General features: G+C 32.6%; 1 protein-coding gene across 1 annotated transcript; it reads right to left on the bottom strand.

Moving 5' to 3' along the window:
- Positions 1-1,027: 1,027 nt before the first annotated feature.
- On the bottom strand, positions 1,028-21,739 carry LOC143244648 (glycine receptor subunit alpha-2-like). Its single transcript, XM_076489714.1, has 8 exons — positions 21,640-21,739; positions 17,467-17,546; positions 11,807-11,874; positions 8,149-8,375; positions 6,886-6,968; positions 5,845-5,979; positions 2,676-3,052; positions 1,028-1,749 (listed from the first exon to the last, which is right to left on the bottom strand). Exons 1-8 carry the CDS (start codon positions 21,705-21,707, stop codon positions 1,576-1,578), a joined length of 1,212 nt encoding a protein of 403 aa, XP_076345829.1. The 5' UTR covers positions 21,708-21,739; the 3' UTR covers positions 1,028-1,575.
- Between the last annotated feature and the right edge of the window lie 1,820 nt (positions 21,740-23,559).

The following is a 23,559-nucleotide window of genomic DNA, read 5'->3' as shown; positions in this document are numbered from 1 at the left end:
TTTTCTTAGGAAGGCTGTACTGACTACACATGGAACCCCTGGCGGTAAAGTTTGAGAAAACAATCTCGTATTTAGAGTGTTTTAACAAATGCCAAAATCTTTTCGTTTAATCATTTTCATAAACAGAAACGAAAAGTTACATTAAAATTGAAGATATGACTTTATTGGAAGGAACACTGGTAAGTAATAGAGGAAATCTCTGTCATTCTCAGGGAGGCTTACTACTCGTGGCCTGATCAATTATGTATGAGTGCTTTGGTTTGTTTAATTGATTTCGCGCAATGCTATATTACGACTACTTGCGGGAATTATCCATAATTTTAAGGTGACTGACTGGAAGAAAAACAGCTACTCAATACACTACAATACAATATTTACTTACTCTTGCTAAATCGAGTAGTGAGGTTTGATCGTTACATTTATAACGCACAAACAGCAGTAAAAAAGCTCCCAAGAAAGACTCTTTAACTACACAGTTCAATACGCTAACTACTGGACCACGCTCAGTACAGAGTGTCTGCTAGTCTCTTCTCCAGGTCACGTAAAAATAAATCTTATTTGAACATTTCCAAAGGGTAACTAAATTTTTAAAAGATGAAATTGTTATTTGAATAGATGTTTTATAAACAAACTACTTTACCCTAAACTAACCTACAAATACGTGATCCACTTTTGATATTATTTTTCAGATTAAAAACATGTATTTTATAGTGTGTGTGTGTGTGTGTTTTCTTATAACAAAGCCACATCGGGCTATCTGCTGAGTCCACCGAAGGGAACCGAACTGCAGCTTATAGAAGAAAGTATTAGAGTCATCATAATAATATTATTATGTAGTAGAATATTTCACATTCTGGAATAAAATATCTGTAAACAGTGTGTCATAATTATCTCTGCTAACTTTAGGCAATATAAGTTTGGCTAAAATGAATATTTTTACAAACACAAGTGTCATAAATTCGTGTTTTCAACAGGTAATTAAGCAATAAAACTCTTTACAGAAACCAGACAAAAATCAGAAACTTGTTAAATATGTAACCTTTATTTAAGTATGTCAAAAATAACATTGCTTTTGATTAATGCTTGGGGAGAATTGTTAGTTTGATTAGAATTGTTTAGAATGTCTTAACATATTAACACGCTAGGTTAATATTTTTTTTTGTCTGAAATTAAGCACAAACTGCACAAGGGGCGACCTGTGCTGTACCCACTACAGGTGTCGAAATTCGGTTTCTAGTAGCGCGTGTCCGCAGATATTCTTATGTGCCATTTGAGTGTCGCTTGGGTAATAAAAACGCACTACAATAAATATCTTAGTATCTGTCTGTACTATTTACTTGTGAGTTCCTTCCGAAACAAAATTTACCGAAATTTATTTTGCTTTAATTTTATATTATTTTCTTTGTAAGCAAGTATTTCTAAAGAGCAGCAGTCTTTTTAGCAACATTCGTTTAGAGTAAAATATTTTGTGAATCAATCCGGTTTTACATCTTGTTGATTTCCACGTATTTTACAAACAGTCTGAAATCACGAACGTAAAAACACCATATGAGTTTTTGGGGTATTCCAATGGGACTAATCTGGATCCATGAATAAAAAAACGCACCAGTATACCGAATTTAGTAATACGAACGATAATGGAAATGCCACACGTGATATTTTGTCCATCAAATTTGCTCTCTCTTTTCTTCTCTGTGCAGATGAAGCAAGGATTTTGGGCGAATTTTCCTTAGGCACTTTTCCATCCTTCTAAAAGAAAAAAAGATAATAAATAATTAGTATATTTCAATTCTATGAGTAGCCACTTACAAAATTCTCTTTTTTGTTTGTTTGTTTTGAATTTCGCTCAAGAATGCACGAGAACCATCTGCGCTAGCCGTCCCTAATTTTGAATTGTAATACTAGAGGGAAGGCAGCTAATCATCACCACCCACCGCCAACTCTTGAGCTACCAACATATAGTGTGATTGACTGGCACATTATAACCCCCCCACGGCTGAAAAGGTGAGCATGTTTTGTGTGATGGGGTTTCGAAACCGCGTCTGGAAATTAGGAGTCTTTGCCTTAACCACTTTTTTCGTGTGACGGAGATTCGAACAAGCGACTCTCGATTTCAAGTCTTGTGTCTTAACCAACTGGACATGCTAGTACCTGTTCTTTTTTAACCTTCTTTGCATATAAAATTAAAGCACTGCCTCATTATATTTGTATTTTTAATTCCTTCCTGTTAAAAAGCCAAGAAGATTTGTTTGTAACAACTTATAATTCAGAATCCAATTTCAACCTTCATTATATGATTTTATTACTTTAGTACCATTTAGAAATAAAACCATTTATTGAATAAAATGAAATAAACCTATTTAATACAAGTTTTGTCATACTTGCTTAAGGGAGCAGAAAAAAATGTAATCATTATGCAATTGTCTTCTGTTCTCCTATATGTAGCCAGATTTGAAATTGAATCTGTTTTATATATTTTCCCGAACGTCTTGATTAAATCAAAACATTTCAGTGGCAAGTTGGGGAACACTGTATATATACTTTGAAGAAATGTTTCTTAAATATTATCTCAACCTCTGTCGTCACATGTTGTTGTAACAATAAACTATTCAAAAGCTAAACAAACGGACCAGTTCTACACTCTTTACTGAAGTTATGTAAAACTTGCTACTTACTTCTCCTGTCGCTGCCGACGTCAGTCCTCGCAGTCCTCGTTTATTGAATTGCTCATCGTACTCTCCTAACAAAATGCTGACTAATGCATATTCCATTAGAGAAGCAAACACGAATACAGTGCATGACGACATAAATATGTCAATGGCTTTAATATACGACACAGGTGGAAGTGACTTCTGAGATTGCGCGTGTTGCGTGGACAATGTCAATAAACTTGTAACACAGAGAGTCACACGTGCGGGAACAGCTTCCGGTCTAATCCAAAATGAGATCCATGACATGATGACGACCAAGCAAGTTGGGATGTACGTGTGAAACATGTAATAACCCAGGCGGCGTTTGAGCTTGAAAGTAACTTGGATACACGTAAAGTTTCCTGATTTATTATCAAAACAAAACCATAAAAATCACTTATTCACGAATACACACAAAAGTTTAGATTTTTATTTCCAAGTTATAAACTCGTTAAAACACTTATAGGCTTACTAAAGATAAATAATTGAATCTTGAAACCATAATTGATATTAAGCTTCGAGATTTGCTTTATCCACTGCCAAATACCGTCAAAAATGATTATCTACTTTTCGATTAATTGATAACCAAATTTATTTGTTTTTACTAAGCCTTATTAGTACTAAAATTAATAAATTTAAAACGATACATTTCTGATTTAAGTTTACGTTAATGATTATTTAAGTTTGCGTGAACGATTAATGATTTAATGATTAATTTAATTTATTTAGTAAAAAAACTTGCACTTTGATTACGTTTCTGAAAACGTCTATTGTTAAATTTTAAATATGTTTTGTACTTTTCGTCAATGGTATTCTACACTATTTACACAAATAATGATCAATGGTATTCTACACTATTTACACAAATATTGATCAATGGTATTCTACACTATTTACACAAATATTGATCAATGGTATTCTACACTATTTACACAAATATTGATCTAGTCGAAACGTTTATAATTTTTGTTATTTTTTCCCTTTTTTATTTCAATAAACTTGGAGAAGAGGAAGACGGTGAACATTTGTGTATTAAATACTTTTGCAAAGAAAAAATATTTCTGTGATTAGTTTTCCCAAATTAGTTTGTTTGTTTTTGAATTTCGCACAAAGCTACTCGAGGGCTATCTGTGCTAGCCGTCCCTAATCACCACCCACCCATAACTCTTGAACTATTTTACCAGCGAATGGTGTTGATTGACCGTAACATTATAACGCCCCCACGGTTAAAATGGCGAGCATGTTTGGTGCGACGGGAATGCGAACCCGTAACTCTCGGATTACGAGTCGCACGGCTTAACACGCTTGGCCATGCTGGCTGGCAGTTTTCTAACTGCTACAAAATAATATGTTTGTCAGAAATGTAGAGTACTCATTTGCCATTAACTTATGTGTATCAACTACTACATCAGTTGTAAAATGAAATAGAATAAAAAATTAAATTAAGTTAAACGTCTCGGTAATTACACTTTTCTTTTGTTAGAGTTTCGCAACTAATTTGTATGTTTAGATTTATGAGTGTATGTTTAAACATGTCGAAATAATTAGCACAGCGTATTATTGTATTGTGCAGTGGGCTAACAACCTACTCACTTAAATACTTGTTGAAGAATCCGCAAGCGATTGCGGCCCTATGTTCCTAGATGGAATCTAATGGTGATAACTAACTAACTAAATAACTAAATTATTGTATTAATACGAAACCAAGATTCTAATATCTATAATACAAAAACTCCTAAGTTATTTAAAACTGAAATGTAGTTCAAATGTCTTTAAAAATACCTAATAATTAATTAACTGTGTTTAAAATGTAATAATAATTCAAATAAATCTATAACTCTCGATCATTCTTGTGTGAAATCAATTACTTATGGGCAAGCTTTATAAACTCTTACATAATCACGGCCCGGCGTGGCCAGAGGGTTAAGGCGCTTGACTCGTAACCCGAGGGTCGTGGGTTCGAATCCCCGTCGCACCAAACATGCCCGTCCTTTCAGTCATGGAGGCGTTATAACGTGACGATCAATCCCACTATTCGTTGGTAAAAGAGTAGCCCAAGAGTTGGTGGTGGGTGGTGATGACTAGCTGCCTTCCCTCTAGTCTTACACTGCTAAATTAGGGACGGCTAGCATAGATAGCCCTCGTGTAGCTTTGTGCGAGATTCAAAAGCAAACAAAGCTTATTTTATTTTCTTTAGGAAAAATTCTCTACTATTCTCAATCCCTCGAGTTCTGGATCTTTTTCTGTTGCAACTCATTATTTTAAACAAGTCAACATTTGTGTTACTAATATTTATTTGAATCGACAGATATCGCTGAGTATACAGACTTTAACAAACATTACTTAAAGAACGGTTTAGACTCGAAACGTTGTATCAAGTTAACGTTTTCCTAGATTTTATTATCATTGTATCTAGTGTTTGTTGTTTTTCTTAAAGAGTATGATTTGTTCGTATATACAGACTTTAACAGGGTATTACCTGAAGAAGGGTTTAAGGTAAGAAACGTTGTATTTGATCATAATTTTAGCACAAGCCCTAAGCTGTGCAGAAGAAAAGCATTTTTGAACAAGGAGACAACGAAACGTGAATCTTTTGATCAGTCATTTTTTATTAATTTAAAGTTGGAAGATATTTTCAATGCATTTTTCTCCGTTTGTTTGAAAATTTAGAGGATTGAAGGAAATGATCAATTTCAGTAATTCATTTCATATGTTATATAAAATACGTATGTAGCCGAACATTTCACGATATAAAATACGTATGTAGCCGAACATTTCACGAATATATTTTTCACTTTGCGGTCATGTAAAAACATGTTAATTTGTCTTATTACCCACTTTTCCGGTTTAATCTTCCATTTCCGTTGGTATAGAAAACAAATAATTAACCCAAAATGTAAATTACGGAGCTAACATTTTGCTTAAAACCAAGTTGCTTGATTTAGCAGTATTTGTTTAGTGCATAACCGTGATAAACGACATTGAAACATAGTTGTAACAAAATAGATAAGTTTAAGATAATGCCCTTTGAGTTATAAATTTCTCTAAAAAGTTTCTCTCAAGTAGCTCCAAAATCAGTTTTAATTCTGCAGAATAGAACGAAAACAATGATAGATTAATTCTATAATTCACGTACATCAAAACTTATAAGTACCTGTAGAATACACTTGAGTGCAGTCTTCAAGTCGTTTATCGACCAGGATATGTTGTGGCAACTCTATGGAATCTTCAACGACAAGTGGGGTTTCTTGTTCCCAGTCAAACACCAGATCATCGGTTGTGTAGGACACTGGTGTGGAAAATAAACACATCACTGTTATTCAGTGGGTACTTCTGCAACACTTACAAATGAATATTTTATAAGTGTGGATTTAGATGACATAATGACATACATATGCTGTCCATCCAAAAGTACTGGAATAATTCTAGATGTGACATCTTCCAGTCAGCACACTCAGAGATACATCAGGCACATCAGTAATGTTGCATTCTGTGCAGAGTATTAAACCGTCATGAATTAGGCCTGTTTACAATAGGATAAATTACAGACCGGCTGAAAAATGTCAAAATGTAACAAAAGGTGTTGAGTTTCTTATGCCTAAAAGTATTATTACAACGAGCTCACACCAAAACGTATTAGATTTATGCAACGTTATTTTAAAACTGCTCGGTATGGTTTCATTTAATCTGAAACTTGACGAAGCATAACAAATATTTGTTTATTATGTTGTAGTTAAGCACAAAGCTAAACATCTGGATATTTATATCGAAATACATTTTCTACCGATGAAATCGTAATATTTATATATGTGTGACTCAGTAGTTTCTGTATATTTCAATTACTAATAAAGTGCCTGTATATAAATGTTTACCCTTCGTTCTGATGGATATTCGAAGCTTTGGAGATAAATTATAGAGAAAAAATTCTGCAAGAGACCATTGTTTTGTACGCTAGTTGTTTTGACATTGTAGAGTTTCTTATCAAGAATAAAACTCACGTAAAAGTTTTAAAATAGTCGTAAAATAATTCCATAGAAAGTAAACCATTAGCTTACGATTTTGAATCTGTTAACTTATTTAACACTTAATGAGCAACGACAAAGATAACATGAAAACGTTGTTTATCTTAACAGAATCAAAGTGTCTACTTGTATCCAAAGTATTGCGAACAAATGAAAATAGATTTGTTTCTTACAACTTTCAATCTTCATAGCACAAGTCTGGGTGTCGTGAGGATAGGTTTCAAACACCATAGCACAAGATAAAAGGAGAGTGAGTCTAGAACGAACAGAAAACAAGGGTATGTACGTAACTTCTATAACAATAAACTCATCATTGGTCACGTCGAATTCCAACAATTTCTGTAGGTACTTTCTTTTCAGTATAACTCGTAACACAAAGTTATAATTTTAGTCGATAAAGAAATATTTTGTGAAGAACTGAAACACTTTAGTATTACCACACCTGAGTGGTTCACATTTCTGGCAAAATAACGATTTCGAGGAATATTTTTTTGTAAGCGGATGCAAAGTTCAGAATATAATATATATATATATATAATACTATATTATATTAAATTAATTTTTTACATCATATTATATCACCTCTGATACTCTGTACATCAAGAATGTTGTTTTACATCTCAATAATTGTTGGTTTATCCACAGTCAGCAAACATTTCTTTTATATCGAAGTTTAGAAGCTAATGTCTAATTACTGTTATAATTGTGTTTTAATCACTTAATGTGTCACAGCGCCTACTAAAGTCATAACAAGTGCGTTGATACTGTAGAATAGTGAAAGATGGTTAGTGATTCAATAGGTAAAGTCTTATATATTTCTCAGTATTATTATGCTAAATGTTATGACAGTGGAACCCCTCTAAAGCAGCCACCTTCGAGACTGAGACAAACTGGCCTGATTAGAGGGGTTCCACTGTACATAATTAAGGATTATGTAAACAAAAAAGGGACTGTATATATGCAAAAACGGCTCGTTTGGGTTGAGAAAATATTTTACATAGAAGAGCGAACAACGTTTCGGAATGTAGAATGTCGGCATTCAGTTACACAACCCCTTTCAAACATGTGGTCAGCTTCCGGTCAGTTACCTCTTTCTTTGTGAACCTGACGATGACCGAAGAAGGTCGAAACGTTGTTCGCTCTTCTATGTAAAATATTTTCTCAACACAAACAAGCCGTTTTTGCATATATATTTCTCAACAAGTGGGTTTCTCGACATCACTAAAAAAGGGACTGTGACTGAATGACCGCTTTCAAGGGGTGACCGAATCTGAAGGATGTCCGCTTAGAGTGGTTCCACTGCAGTTTAACTTTAGGTATTTCTAAAATATCTGAACGTTAACAAGTTTAGCATGTTTTTTTTTCCTCGTACAGTTTCTTCAGGCATCAGGAAATAATTAAAATATAAAAAGCACAAACAATAACATAACTCTTACTTGACCATATACAGAATAGTTTTATCCTTGTATAACCAGATGTAGTGGTTGGGGATGGTCATTTCTTGGAAAGTGACCTTCTTGGCGTTCTTGAAGAAAGAGTCTGGTCTCCACATTCGTTTCAACCAACTGACAGGTAGAAGTCGATAATATGTAGTCATGTTTTCTGGGAGTCTCAATCGGTGGTCCTTCCAGCTCTGAGACATAAAAATGTCTGCCACGTAGGTCTGATAAAATACATCAGACAAATGTCTCATCAACGTTTCAGAGAAAAAAGTGTGACTTTACTGGCAGATTTTGCCAAAAATGAGATATTGTCACTAATAAGGCTATTCGACGATATCTGAACTACAGAATATAAATGAAACGCTACATACAACGAATTGTGATGTATATATGGAATTAAAAAGACAAAGTTAATCTTGGTATTGAAACCAAATCTCTAAAAATTTTTTTTCGAAGTTTGGAAGTGACACTTAATGCAACATTTTAAAATATTTTCTGGTCTGGTTCGTACATTCAGAAATATTTGGAATGTTTATTGATGAACTCTCTTCCTTAGTTAATATCTGAAAGTTAAATATTTTCTTTGGAGTTACATTTAAATAAAAGTTGTTACTTGAGTTTGTAGTTACAATATTTCGTACGTAGAAAGGTCACAGCTTCGATCTGTTAGTCAACTTTGTAAGGCTCTTTGGAAACAATTAGTGCCAGTAGAGACAATAAAATTGACTTGTTACTGTACTTTTTTGCAGCTTTCAAGGTATTTCAGGTACAAAAAATTTCATTTCGAAAAATTATTCGATATGTTTGTTTTGAAAGGTATGTTGCGTTTTCCAGTAATACCATTTTGTTTGTAATTAAGAGATTATATTAATGCTGCATTTATAAAATCTAGTGGAGTAGAGAACTATAAAATAAATTTTCGACATGGTTTTAGAATATAACAGACTGCCAAGGAAAGTAACATGAGTAACATTATACATATGTGTGTGTGTGTTTACATGTATATATATATATTTTGGTTTAGGCTTGTTTTGTTTTTTATAACAATATATATATGTTTTGGTTTTTTATAACAATATAAAACAAAACAAGCCCAAACCAAAATGAGAAACGCTACAGTAACTGAAATGATCCCAGAGTACAACCTACAATGTGGGATATAAAATGTATCTTGGGTTTCGGAGGTGACGGATAAAATAGGAGCCACATTATGGTGGGGATACACTGTCTATCCGTGTTAACCTCCTACCGCCAGTCTCACATGAAAAATAATTAGATTATCGAATAATCAAAGGAAATATAAATATAAATTAGAAAAGTGAGATCTGGGTACTCAAGCCCACAACGGGCCTCAACTATATCATCTTCTACTGCCTGGAGACAGTCGCGGGAAGGTGACAGCTCTCCAAAGTAAAGAAGAAGAAAAGAAAAGAAAAAAATAGAAAATGAGAAAAATAATAAGGTATTACCACTTGGGTGTAAGTAAGTTAAATAAATGTATTTCCCGAAGTTGGTATTCCAGCCTCTATTATAGAGGTAAGATACTAATTAATAGCCCAGCAGACAAATTATACTAGTATAAAGGGCCCTAACCAGTTATCTAGACTAATTAGTATAACTTTCAACCACCACCCATTAATACCATAGTAACTATCAATTTTCAGACTCTAAAGAAGCCTATATATGCGGTAATCTGTTCATCCGCATAAAGTAGTGCCAAGTTTTTTAAATGATATTATTAACAACTAAAAATTAACAAAAATTTTTAGTAAACTTTTATATTGTGGGGAACAAGTGAGCTCCCTTTGAAATACATTGCAAACTTGTTCTTAGGTTCAGCCTTAAGAAGAACAGAGGTAAAATGTGAAGTACGAACATTTTTTATTTAAAGGATCTTTACCTATCTTAGTTATATACGCATATGGTAATTAAATAATAAATATTAATTGAAAATTAAATAAATATATTTTTAAAAGAACAAGCCTGTCTATTGATTTTAAATTGTGTGTAGTTAGTTATTAAAACATTGTCTGTTTTAAAGCAAAAGCCAAGAGTTGAGTAATCGAGCTTGTTGTGAATAGGTTAGTACTTAATTTCTTGCCTTTAGCTCTTTTAAGCATACGAACTTCACAGCCACATTATGAATTTCACAGGTATTACAGTAGAGGGCGTAGCAAAGAGTATGATGCATTGAGAGACACAGAGAGAGATTAAATATTTAAAGCATGCAGTGGTTCATGAGAAATAAGAATTATTATCAGCTTAATAAGCTGCCGAAAACTTAATTAGTTATTTAAAGTTATTGCATAAGGAAATGTAATGATATTATACTAAAATGAAATTTAATAACATTAAACTTTTAGTCTTAGCTTTGTTATTGCATAAAATAAACGGTTCGTTATGAGTAAAATTTAAGTACATCAGTTCATGACAATAAAATTTATATTTCATTTTGTGCTTTTTTTACATTTTATCATGAACTATCACAGTGGTTCATAATACGAGTCATCCAGGAATTTTATAAAAATCCTAATAGAAAACACAGACAAAAAAACATGTTAGAAACAAACTGGTTCTTGAAACAATCTTTTATCTCAGACTAAGACTACAAAAATATTAATAATAGCAAAATCGCTGATTTTCCGATTATTAGTAAAAAATCAAAATTCAATCATTTATCCAGTATACTTTTGTTATTATTACAATAATCCTTATTTCACAAGTCTACAAAAAACGAGTATAAATATTTTATTCAAATCTGGGGCATGCCTACCCAAAACTCTCCTGTACAGGTCACAGAACAAATTTTAAATTCATTTTAAAAAGATAAGAAGAGATTTTATCAGTTTTTGTTTTCATTGCTATTGGTCAAGTTTGTCTTCAAATTCATTCAAGCACAAAACTTTAAAAAAAAACACGACTGGTAACTACGCCAAAATCTATGCACAACTACTAAACAATCTCCTACGAATGTTGTAGGGTTATTTTAAAGTCGTTTCTTAAAATTTTACCATCTAAAAGTTCCTCATTTCTTCTTTGCTGTCTATCAGCACAAGCTCTTCGAAGTCATTCACAAGTAACAAAATTATAGAAGCTACAATTGTTGAACAAAATGCAAGTATTATATTTTATGGCTACAAATGTGGATTAAAAAAAAGGAATTAAACCATGCTGGAAGCTGTGAAAAAATAGTGCAGATATATTTCCAGCCTTATTTATTTACCTTTTTTAGAGTTCCGAGCTGTAGGTGTCAAAGTATAGTATTTACATTTTGCTTCAACTTGTTTTTGTACTTAAGTTTTTAACTAACCCTAATCCCATTTTTAAAATTAACAATTTTTGATTATCTTGCCTAATATATGGTGGTACTCATTTAGATTAGTCAGTCTATTTAAACCTCTTAATCATATATATATATATATATGTTTATCTTCAGCTGCTTTCCAAATATAAAAAAAAATTACAACATAGTTTCATCGCTCGTAGAAGATTGAATCTATTTAGAAACAAACATGAGTTTATTCTCACGTGTTTAGTCCAAGAAACATCTAATTGTTTAATGAATAAACTTTCGCTCTCTCGGAGGTAATAAGTATATATCTACAAATATACATTTGGAATCTTCATAGAATGTTTTTCCAAACAAACTTACCATGGATCCTTCATCAATGGAATCTAAATTTAAAACCCATACATGGAATCGCACAACAGTAGGCTCGCCTGAATATAACAAAATGTTTATTAATAACTTATAAATATAAATATTATTAAAATGAAAAAAAAAGTTTCATTAATTACACTCAAGTTGTATAATTATTAAAATCAATGACTAATTAAAGTAAATATTTGATAATATTTTAATTTGATAATCAATCTTAATAAATAAATTTACGTCATTTTTAATTGTTTTCTAAGAGTTTAATTAACATTTAAGAATGTTAATTCCTTTTGCTAATCACTACCATAGGAGTTAGATATCACTTCAAAAAACATAGACATCCCTCATGTAAGAATACAAATCTTTAGGTGTCATGATAACTGTTCATCAACAAATTAGTTATCACATGGTGTAGTTTCAATAAATTCAGACAACAATCTCATGAACATGAAGTGTCTGTTTAACCAGTTAAATCAGTATTTACCCGATAACGTTGAGAAACATCTCAGGTAGACACAATGTAAAATATTTATTCAGGTTTCTTAAACAAAAACTCATTGTTTCAGCTTCTACTTACCTTTATTCTATTAAATACTGCGATGATTTATGTCTAAGATTTTTGAGTTAAAACACGGCTTTATTATGAAAATATTGTGCACTATAAAAAGAAATACGTATATACTGAAATAACATGCCATCCGAAAATGTTTAAAATACTTAAGGATGCCCAGTTGTACAATAAATAATTCACTCTACTAAAATTTGTATTTTAAGAAATTCGTTCTTTTCCAAACAAAACCAAAAACACCATGACAAGTTAAGAATGTTTTTAATACAAGTTTAATTCGGTCAAGCAATTAGGATTATGAATAATTTATGTCTTCAGGTTAACAGAAGTTAAAATTCATATGTCATAGGAATAAGCCAGAAGATATAAAACTCAGAGCATTTTTCACCCCTTAAGTACTCCCCGTTCCAGTAGCTTAACGGTGTGTCTGCGAACATATAACGCTAAAATTCGGATGTCGATAGCCACGGTTGGAACAACAAAAACTGCCCATTCTATAGCTTTGTGTTTAACTACAAACAAACAAAAGTAACTTAAATAAATGCCCAAATTAAGGTAGTGATTGCAGCGTTAAATACTTTCATATCCCGGCATGACCAGGAGGTTAAGGCATAAGACTCGTAATCCGAGGGGCGCGGATTCGAATTTCCGTCACACCAAATATGCTCGTCCTTTCAGCCGTGGAGGCGTTATAACGTGACGGTCAATCCCAGTATTCGTTGGTAAGAGAGTAGCCCAATAGTTGGTAGTAGGTGGTGATGTCTAGCAGCTTTCCCTCTATCCTTACACTGATAAATTAGAGACGGCTCGTGCAGATAGCTCGAGAGTAGATTTGCGCGAAATTCAAAAACAAACCAAACATTTTCAAAATTTGAAGAGAAACCAAAGTGCCACATTACTTAGAAAAAAATGTTGTAATTCTGTTTATAACATGAAATCTTTCATTATTATATACATAAAACACGAAGTCGCAAAATATTATTTAAAACTTTTAAACATTTCTTTGTTATCGGTTAGGTCCCACACGAAGCCACCACAAAATGTAATAATGTTGAACAGTGTTAGTGTTGGTCAGTCGTATTTCAAAAGATAAATTTTCAACAAGTGCAATAATAAATACAAATCACGAGACATTAATATAATCATACGTTGAAATAAAACCTAATCTAACTTACACGAGGGTTTGACATCGCGTAGTTTCTTCGTCACATGTGTGTGTGTGTGTGTGTCTGTTTTCTTACAGCAAAGCCACATCGGGCTATCCATCTGTTGTGTCCATCGGCGGGAATTGAACCCTTGATTTTAGAGTTGTAAAAACATTATCCTTAAAAGTACATGCTTAATTTGTGAATAATAGCTGATAATATTAGAAAAAAATGGATATTCCCAAAACACTAATTTGCACTGTAGAACTAGCAAGCTGATGCTAAGCGTGTCTTAATAAAGAAAAGCAAGTTGAAATCTTTCATTCTGGCAGCGTCTAAAATATGATAAAAAAATAAAACTAACTTTTTTCTGTAAAACTGACTCGATATTTCAACTTAAGAAAAACACCCAATTATTCCTTTTCGGACTCTTTACAAATTTTACTTTCAATCTAAGTCCAAATGAGTAATAAAACTCCAGATGTTTTAAGGTTTCTTTAGTTTTCTTCAACCAGTATTGATATGTTGACTAATATTAAGCAAAAGTAGCTACGACTGATTTATTCGTTAAAAAGTAAAAACCAAAGTGTTGTGGTTTCTGAGGGAAGCTTAGAATGTTTTGTTTTTGTTTTTGCTAACGTGTGCCAAAACGAAAGACAGTTACCAACCAATTTTTCTCTCTTGTTTTCTTCTCAATCAAGACATGTGAGAGACATCAGTAAAACATTAAAGTAAAACTATGGCAGAGAAGTTTCCTAAATGCACTGGTTTCACCGTCAAATCCAAGGGATCAAAACCTGTAGTTTTTGCCTTAACTCTTTTTTTTTCCTGACAAAGCAGGAAGTATTTGTATTTTTAGTTAGGTTAGTGACCAGTAGATGACTTTAGTACGCAAGCATTTAATTAAAAATAGTTTCGTGTGAGTGACGAGATATCGTTTATAATTTAAGCATTTATTTTGGGGTTGGTATTCGTTTGACATCTGCTACTTAACATTGATGAAGTATAAAATAAACTATTCGCAAAGGAGATTTAAAAACTGATCTTAATTACAAGATAAAGAAAAACAATGTTCTTGAATATTCAAATATTCTTTTTGCTGATTCATAAATTATGCTTCCTGACAGTGCCATTAAGACCATTTAGAGTTTGCTATGTAAATATTAATCACTGAATTTTTAATTAATCAAATCTAACACCATTAATATATATTAGTAAAAGCGTGATTTATAGATCTACGTAGCATTATCAAGTCTACAAAAAACAACTTAAAATAACTTCTTAATAATTATACGTTGTTATGCTGTATAAATTATGTTAATTAACATGTTCTCTGACCAAACATTGGTGTTACAAATTATATCAAATTTAATACCGTTAATAAACTAAACACAAACCAAAACCAGTGTTAGAAAAAAGTTTGACAGAATATTACTTTTTATCCTAGTAAACGTTTTTTTCATATCAGATTGCTTAGACTAATGTGACTTTAAATTAGTTTCAGGCAGTAGATGTCACCTAAACCCAGCAGTGGCGGAGTTTATCGTGATTTTTATTACTTGTTCAAATGTAACTCCAATAATATTCTTTCTTATATTGTTGTAGTGTTATCTAAAATATCTGGATTAATTAAATATCTACTCCTCTGTAAAAACGTTGAAGATACTAGTCAATGAACTTCGTATCTACTAAGCTGAAATAATAATAATACGAGTATATATATATCTTTTGACGGAGACAGTTTATTACAAAACAAGATTGCCCGGCATGGCCAAGCGCGTTAAGGCGTGCGACTCGTAATCCGAGGGTCGCGGGTTCGCATCCCCGTCGCGCCAAACATGTTCGCCCTTTCAGCCGTGAGGGCGTTATAATGTGACGGTCAATCCAACTATTCGTTGGTAAAAGAGTAGCCCAAGAGTTGGCGGTGGGTGGTGATGACTAGCTGCCTTCCCTCTAGTCTTACCCTGCTAAATTAGGGACGGCTAGCACAGATAGCCCTCGAGTAGTTTTGTGCGAAATTCAAAAACAAACAAAACAAGAACTATATTTTATGCAGTATTATTTAAAGGTTTGAATATATTAGTTAAGATGCGTTTTATATTTCTAAAGTTTTTTTCTTCGAATTATCCGATTTTATGGACTTTACGAAAATAAAAATTCGTTTTCGATCGTTTTTTTTAAAAAGGTTGTTATTTTGATTATAATAAAAAAATATTTTCGTCCTATAAAGTCGGTATTTATAAAGTGAATCGCTCAATTTAAGCCACACTGCAAAAGTAAAAACTAACCTTAAAATGATTGTTCAAACCCTATTATAATACCAAATCTATTAAAATATTTTTTCTTAAACGGATAAATACTTAGACATACATTACCTGACAAAAGTAGGTAGAACATTTTTCACGAACTGTCCATTTTTACACACTATAACATTAATCCTAAATACTAATTCTGATGGTTACAAATGTTGTTTCTCTTTTTCTGCCCCCCGCTAGTACAGCAGTATGTCTCCGGATTTACAACGCTAAAATCAGGTGTTCGATTCCCCTCGGTGGGCTGAGCAGATAGCCCGATGTGGCTTTGCTATAAGAGAAACACAAACACACTCTTTTTCTATTACGTAGCTACGTAAGTCTTTCAAATATTGAAACTAAAGGCGAAAATGACTTATCATCAGTCACTGCTGCGAAACTAAGTAAATTTATTTTGTTTACTGTGGATACTATCATGATGGGAGGTAAGATTTTCAGTTGATCTTTGAAAACAAAACGTAAAGACAGAGGAATAACTCTGACTCATCTAAAGCTCAGAAATATATGAGCTTCTAAACAAGACCCGGCAGGTCCGAGGGTCTCGGGTTCGAATCCCGGTCGCACCAAACATGCTCCCCCTTTCAGCTGTGGGGGCGTTATAATGTGATGGTCAAACCCACTATTCGTTGGTAAAAGAGTAGCCTAAGAGTTGGCGGTGGGTGGTGATGACTAGATGCCTTCCCTCTAGTCTTACACTCTTAAATTAAAGACGGATAGCGCAGATGGCCCTCGAGTAGCTTTGCGCGAAATTCGATAACAAATCTTCTGAATGATGATTAATTTTGGTTATTAACTTTATGACACTTTCCATTCCTTGTTCTTGATTTTTGTTCATAGCCAACGCTAACTTGTTCATTAAAACACGCAAAAACATCACTGTGTATTTTTAAGCATTGTGGCCTCTCTATATATGTTGTAACCTATACGCTTCATAATGGGTAGTGGTTGTACGATCTGTGGTTCATGATTCATGACCCTTTCCGCTAAAACCATGTGCCGTACTTCGGGTTCCTAACATTAACAGTGAAATATCACTGTTTGGTTAAAGTAGCCGAAGAGCTAACTGAAAGCGTTGTAGAATAGCTGACTTTTGTCTAATTATTAAATTCAAAATTAGAGACGCTAAACGCAAATAGCTCTTGCGTAGTTTTGCGCAAGAGACAAATTAACGTGCACAGTTTTTCATGCCTCTAAAAGTTCCCCTTTCTACAATATTAATTAAACCCTCATTAAGTTTACAAAAGTGTAGAAAGTTTTGGAAAGCAGGCAGGTTAATACAAAATATAAGGAAACGAACAACAAACATCAATACTGTTTCATGCAACTTACACAACTGAGATAAAACAAGCATCCTTTACATTGCTAGCTGAGGACTAGGACTGACATTCCAATTTCACTATAAACACGAGATCGAAATTCAAAAATTAATAATTAATTTTCCTCAATTCTCTAAAATAAAATATGTATTTTAATTATTTCTATGAAATAGCACAAATTAAATGAAATAAGAGCGAATAAGCTGTCTAAGCAACTTATTTCGTTCTACTTTTAAATATTAGATGAAACCAATAGCAAGGCTTGATTCAGAATTCCCAGATGTTATGTTAATACTTTTTATCCTGATGTTACCGTATTCTTTCGGCGGCTGTAGGTTGTCGTAGTCACGTGGGTTTTCAGGAAGAATGTTATCAACTTCTAGCACCTCCTGCCTGTTCAGATATATGTAGCAATTAAAATAAACATATTTTACGTATAGTTGCAGCTAGCATATTTAATTAGTTAAAAGTTTAAAGAAAAATTATTAACCTTCTTATTAATTAAACTATATATTTTTAATGTTACATATCTAAAGGAAAAACGTGGTATGTACATCTATTTTGTCCAATAGTTTCATGAAATAAAAAAACATTACTTATAACTTTAGTATTATCACATTTGATTCGTTACGTAAGTTCTAAATTTGGTAACAAAAATCAAAATTCAGGGAAAGCTAAAATATTATTTGATCGATTAATTTAAATATTCTATTCAATATTTGCTTGTTTTATGTTCTTAGACTAGAAAAGGAAAATGTTATAAAAAAATTTGAAAGAAAAAACCATTAAGAAGCCAGTACATGATGTGTCATGTACGTGTCTTTTAAACTGGATCAATGGATTCACTTCGTAAATATAAAGTGAAGGGAAAATAAACACTTTAATTTGCAAATTCTCAAACTGATTGACGTGGAAAACTAACAGGTTTTTGACTTAAAACCCGAAGCGTACATTTACGAAGAGTGTTTGCTTCTATGTGTTACCACTATAAAAAAAAACAGAAGCAAAAATAATTTGCACTTTGATAAATATATTATATATATAACTCAAGAGTAACACAAAAACAAACGTTTTCCGCTGGGAGAAAGGTAAATCTTCGGATTTAGAACGTTAAAATCGGGGATTCGATTCCCTCTCGATGAACACAGCAGGTAGCCCAATGTGGCTTTGCTATGAGAAAAAAACATAAAAACAGCAAACAACATCTTCTTTAATTTGACTAGCGAAGTCACTAGAAACTTAAAAAATATGTTAGTCACCCATTACATTATTACTACTGTGCTGTGGAAAGTTTTTCTTATATTTTATTATCATGTATAACATGAATTCTTACTTGAAAAAAAAAGCTTTAAGGAAAAACTCATCGTCAGATAATACTTTAATGTTTCTGATGGCACTGTTACCCTCTTTAAGGAAAAACTGATTGTCAGATAATACTTTAATGTTTCTGATGGCACTGTTACCCCCTTTAAGGAAAAACTGATTGTCAGATAATACTTTAATGTTTCTGATGGCACTGCTACCCCCTTTAAGGAAAAACTGATTGTCAGATAATACTTTAATGTTTCTGATGGCACTGTTACCCCCTTTAAGGAAAAACTGATTGTCAGATAATACTTTAATGTTTCTGATGGCACTGCTACCCCCTTTAAGGAAAAACTGATTGTCAGATAATACTTTAATGTTTCTGATGGCACTGCTACCCCCTTTAAGGAAAAACTGATTGTCAGATAATACTTTAATGTTTCTGATGGCACTGCTACCCTCTTTAAGAAAAACTGATTGTCAGATAATACTTTAATGTTTCTGATGGCACTGCTACCCTCTTTAAGGAAAAACTGATTGTCAGATAATACTTTAATGTTTCTGATGGCACTGTTACCCCCTTTAAGGAAAAACTGATTGTCAGATAATACTTTAATGTTTCTGATGGCACTGCTACCCCCTTTAAGGAAAAACTGATTGTCAGATAATACTTTAATGTTTCTGATGGCACTGCTACCCTCTTTAAGAAAAAACTGATTGTCAGATAATACTTTAATGTTTCTGATGGCACTGCTACCCTCTTTAAGGAAAAACTGATCGTCAGATAATACTTTAATGTTTCTGATGGCACTGTTACCCTCTTTAAGGAAAAACTGATTGTCAGATAATACTTTAATGTTTCTGATGGCACTGCTACCCTCTTTAAGGAAAAACTGATTGTCAGATAATACTTTAATGTTTCTGATGGCACTGCTACCCTGTGATTAGTTTTGTCTTACATTACCTACGACTGAATTTTTAGGAAGACAGTTGAGTTAAAATATGTGTAGCAAAAAACTAACGAAGATTGTAAAAGAATGGTTATTTGTAATGTTCGTAAAGAAATCAATAGCCATAAAGCGCACAATAAACATTAGACTTTTAGATCTGTTACAGAGAAAGGTTACAGCTAGTTTTAAATGTTAACACTGTGACGGATAACCTATTATGTATTTATTTCAATATAGATATTTGTTTAGTCAAATATATATTTTGAAATTCATTTTGTTTTTGTTGTTGTTTTGAATTAAGCACAAAGCTACACAATGGGCTATCTGTGCTCTGCCCATCACGGGTATCCTAAACCCGGTTTTTAGCGTTGTAAGTCCGTAGCCATATCACTGACCCACTAGGGGGGCGAAATTCATGTAACTTAGAATGTTAAATATTTGTTACGAAACTACCGCCTATTCTATAAATTTGTAGAAGATTCTCAAGTGTAAGAATCAACAATGTATGTTTTACATTGTTACCAACTGAAATTTCGAGAATCTCACCTTAAAAGTTTATAAATCAACACGTCGAGAGACAATTTTATGTTGCTGATTTGCTATAGTTAATATAATATAACTTCGGAAGCTATAACTGTGATAAATTAATCTAACAATTATAAATATTTGACTAAAAACGTTTATAAATTTCGAACATTACAAAAAGTTTAATTTCAGTGAATTAATTTCGAACGTTAGTATTTCTAAGATGATATTAAATACCTTCGTTTGAGAAAAGTCAGTTTGTAAAAGGCTTAAGGCCAGCCTATAATAGAGAGCTAGCTAGCTAGCCATTAATTAATTCGCTTATTATAAACCTTCGACGAAATATTTAATTAAAGACCAGAGAAAAGACTTAACGTCGTTCGTAAGTTTGTAAAACTTTTGTATGTAAATCATTATTTGTAATAACCATTCATATAAATCGTAATGTTGTTTGTATATTTGTGTTAAGAATGAAAATTGTGTGTATCAGTCTTGTTGGTAAATATCATAAATTTAATACATATCCAAATTCAATTAACTTCAAAATTAAAATTTTAGGTTATTTGAAAGTTTAATACGTAACAGTACTTATAAAATATTTTAGTTTTTGATTTTCATATTATGTAACACCCATCTGAAAAAATACGTTTGGCAGAATTAGTAAGTGAATAAACTTGCTAAATATTAATTTTACTTTATACCAAGCATGTGGAATATGTTTTTGAATATAACTTAAAATATTCAAAGACATAATATATTCAAAACAATATATAGATAGCCCCATCTAGGAAATCCTAATTAGTTCAATGACACTTCCATTAATTTAATCTGGAGATCAATCAGGGGCTGGTTTTACTTGTTCTGTAAATTTGTTTTCACAGCTTTCACTAATTAGAAATACTCAGTTCAGTTCTCCTTATAAGAAAAACGTACGAGCCGTAAAAGACATTTCGCAAAAAAAGAACGAAACCAAAAAACGAATTAAATACTTGCAATAACTCGCGTAGAAATAAAAGAACGACAATGCTAAAAAAATGTCTTTTTAAGATTTATTCTAATAAAACTAAGTCTTGCAGAGTTGCTTTGAGTTACAAAACGCAGTGTGTATAAAAATATTGATTTCCTGTGACTTAATAGGCCCGGCATGGCCAAGCGTGTTGGCCATGCGTGCGACTCGTAATCTGAGGGTCGCGGGTTCGCATCCCCCGTCGCGCCAAACATGCTCGCCCTTTCAGCCGTGCGAGCGTTATAATGTGACAGTCAATCCCACTATTCGTTGGTAAAAGAGTAGCCCAAGCGTTGGCGGTGGGTGGTGATGACTAGCTGCCTTCCCTCTAGTCTTACACTGCTAAATTCGGGACGGCTAGCACAGATAGCCCTCGAGTAGCTTTGTGCGAAATTCAAAACAAACAAACAAACCTGTGACTTAAAGTGTTTCAGTCTCATTTTTGATATTTTAATGGTTAGAAAGACATTGAAATTTACTTCTAGTGGATAAAACCTTTTGATACAGAGATGGTGGTTTGCTCTATTCTCACAATAACGACCCTTGAGCAGACCTTTGATTTGTTGTTAACAATACTTTTTAATATCATATGTACATGGTGTACGTGATCCAGCTACGTAAAGCTATTATTACAATGGTTGGTAATGTCACTTAGAGAAAGTGAGAAAAAATATAACATATATTGAAGGCAATAACATACCTTGCTACCTTCAGGCAGTAAAGGAAGATGTAGGTGCGTAAAGTCGCAGATGCACGAAACTTCTGCATTTTCTTCTATCACAAAATAGGTGGGAAAAAAACTGAAAAATGCATTAACTGTTCTATCATATTAACTTATGAAAAATGCATAATATCACTGAAAACAGATAAGAATAACCTATTCTTAATATAATATCATTAAAGGGTGTTTTAAATATTTCATTCAAAACACCATGGATACGTCTGTTTTAAATACACAGACATAGAGAAAATAATTTAATTTCAAGAACAAATTCACCACGTTAGTATAAGTTACAGTATTTTTCCTATTTTGTTTATTTTGTTACGAGTTGTTAATATCTGAAACATCTTTGTATGTTTACTTTATATGCTATTTCCGTCAGACTGAAGCATTCACTGGACATATAAAAACATTACAAAAAATTAGGACAGAGCTAATAATGAAACAGATTTCGTTGACATAAGTTTAGAAGTATTTATTGTCAAGGTGCTTCATATAAATATAAGTTTAGAAGTATTTATTATCAAGGTGCTTCATATAAATATAAGTTTAGAAGTATTTATTGTTAAGGTACTTCATATAAAGATAACTTTGGAAGTATTTATTGTCAAGGTACTTAATATAAACATAAGTTTCAAAGTATTTATTGTTAAGGTACTTCATATAAAGATAACTTTAGAAATATTTATTGTCAAGGTACTTCATATAAACATAAGTTTAAAAGTATTTGTTGTCAAGGTACTTAATGTAAAGATAACTTTAGCAGTATTTATTGTCAATGTACTTAATATAAACATAAGTTTAGAAGTATTTATTATCAAGGTGCTTCATATAAACTCTTAGTATTTTACGTTTTATTTAAGTAAATGTACTTTTATAATATACGATATGTTAACTAAGATGTATAACAAGGAAACATATTTCTGTAAGACCTAATATTATTTTGTATGCTTTTAAATGAGCAATTGCAAAATATAATATTCTGGTCATGTTATGTCCAATTTTTGGAGTTTGAAAAGGGAAAAAGAAAAGGAGGCAATACTCCGTGCTTTTGTGTCCAGGTAGTTTTGTCGATGTGGCCACTGATAAAAAGGTTAATGTAGTTAGGGATAATTTAGACCTAGATGTCTGTTGGTTCTGTGTGTTTAACAAACGACACTGCTAATCGCATACGCATATGTATTCTATGCGATACTGAGGCGACTCAATTAATGTCGTTAGGTGTATTAGCTTTAAATTCAAGCTCCGCCATCGGTAAGTCTCTTATCGCTCAAGGTATAGAGGGTATTTTATTAATGCTCCTCTTCATAACACTTCTTTAACATCAGACCTAATTACGGGACTAGTTGTGGTTGGAGTAAGGCCTAATCTGCCAATTAGGAGAGCATCACTATTATTTGAAAAGGGGTTGGCTGGAGAAATGATATTCCCAAACCCAAAATGGATAGTGAGCTGATTACTGTTTCATTTAAGGATAATGTTGTTGAGAAAAATTCGGATGTGATTCCCTGTGACTCGAACTCAGGCTAAGAAATTAAGCCATAAAGAAATTACAGACACGTACTCAAAAGATGGCATTGTAGATTTGTCACGTAAATGTGTCTTGGGTTCGAGATGGATTTTGTGAATTATTGTTCTACTGACAAGGTTTTGATGACTGGCAATGATGCAGGTAAGAATCCGGTTCACCTGGTGCAGTTCCGTTCGGTAACTACAAATTGATCACAGAGAAAAAAAAGGATCTACTGATTTCTTCACTATTTAAATATGTAATCCCAAAAGATGAACTGGAGAAAGTTCCAGATGGTTCCTTTTGCAAAAGTGGTGTGCTCACGAGTGAATGTAGACCGCCAAATGTGCCAGCTTCAGCGGACAGGGCTGTATGTCGTTCTGATATAT

This window comes from Tachypleus tridentatus, chromosome 1 (genome assembly GCF_004210375.1).
Source record: "Tachypleus tridentatus isolate NWPU-2018 chromosome 1, ASM421037v1, whole genome shotgun sequence".
NCBI lineage: Eukaryota > Metazoa > Arthropoda > Merostomata > Xiphosura > Limulidae > Tachypleus > Tachypleus tridentatus.
The sequence above is the reverse complement of the archived record's forward strand: the minus strand, read 5'-3'. Positions and strand labels throughout refer to the sequence as shown.

What these genes read in the sequence shown, in the direction of transcription:
- LOC143244648 (XM_076489714.1), bottom strand. Translation starts at nt 21,707, where the DNA reads ATGCAGAAGTTTCGTGCATCTGCGACTTTACGCACCTACATCTTCCTT. An exon ending in ACTATTCTGTATATGGTCAA is followed by an intron (nt 6,969 to 8,148) that starts GTAAGAGTTATG and finishes TGTTCGTTCTAG; the next exon opens with ACTCACTCTCCTTTTATCTT. An exon ending in CACTCAAGTGTATTCTACAG is followed by an intron (nt 3,053 to 5,844) that starts GTACTTATAAGT and finishes ATAATAAATCAG; the next exon opens with GAAACTTTACGTGTATCCAA.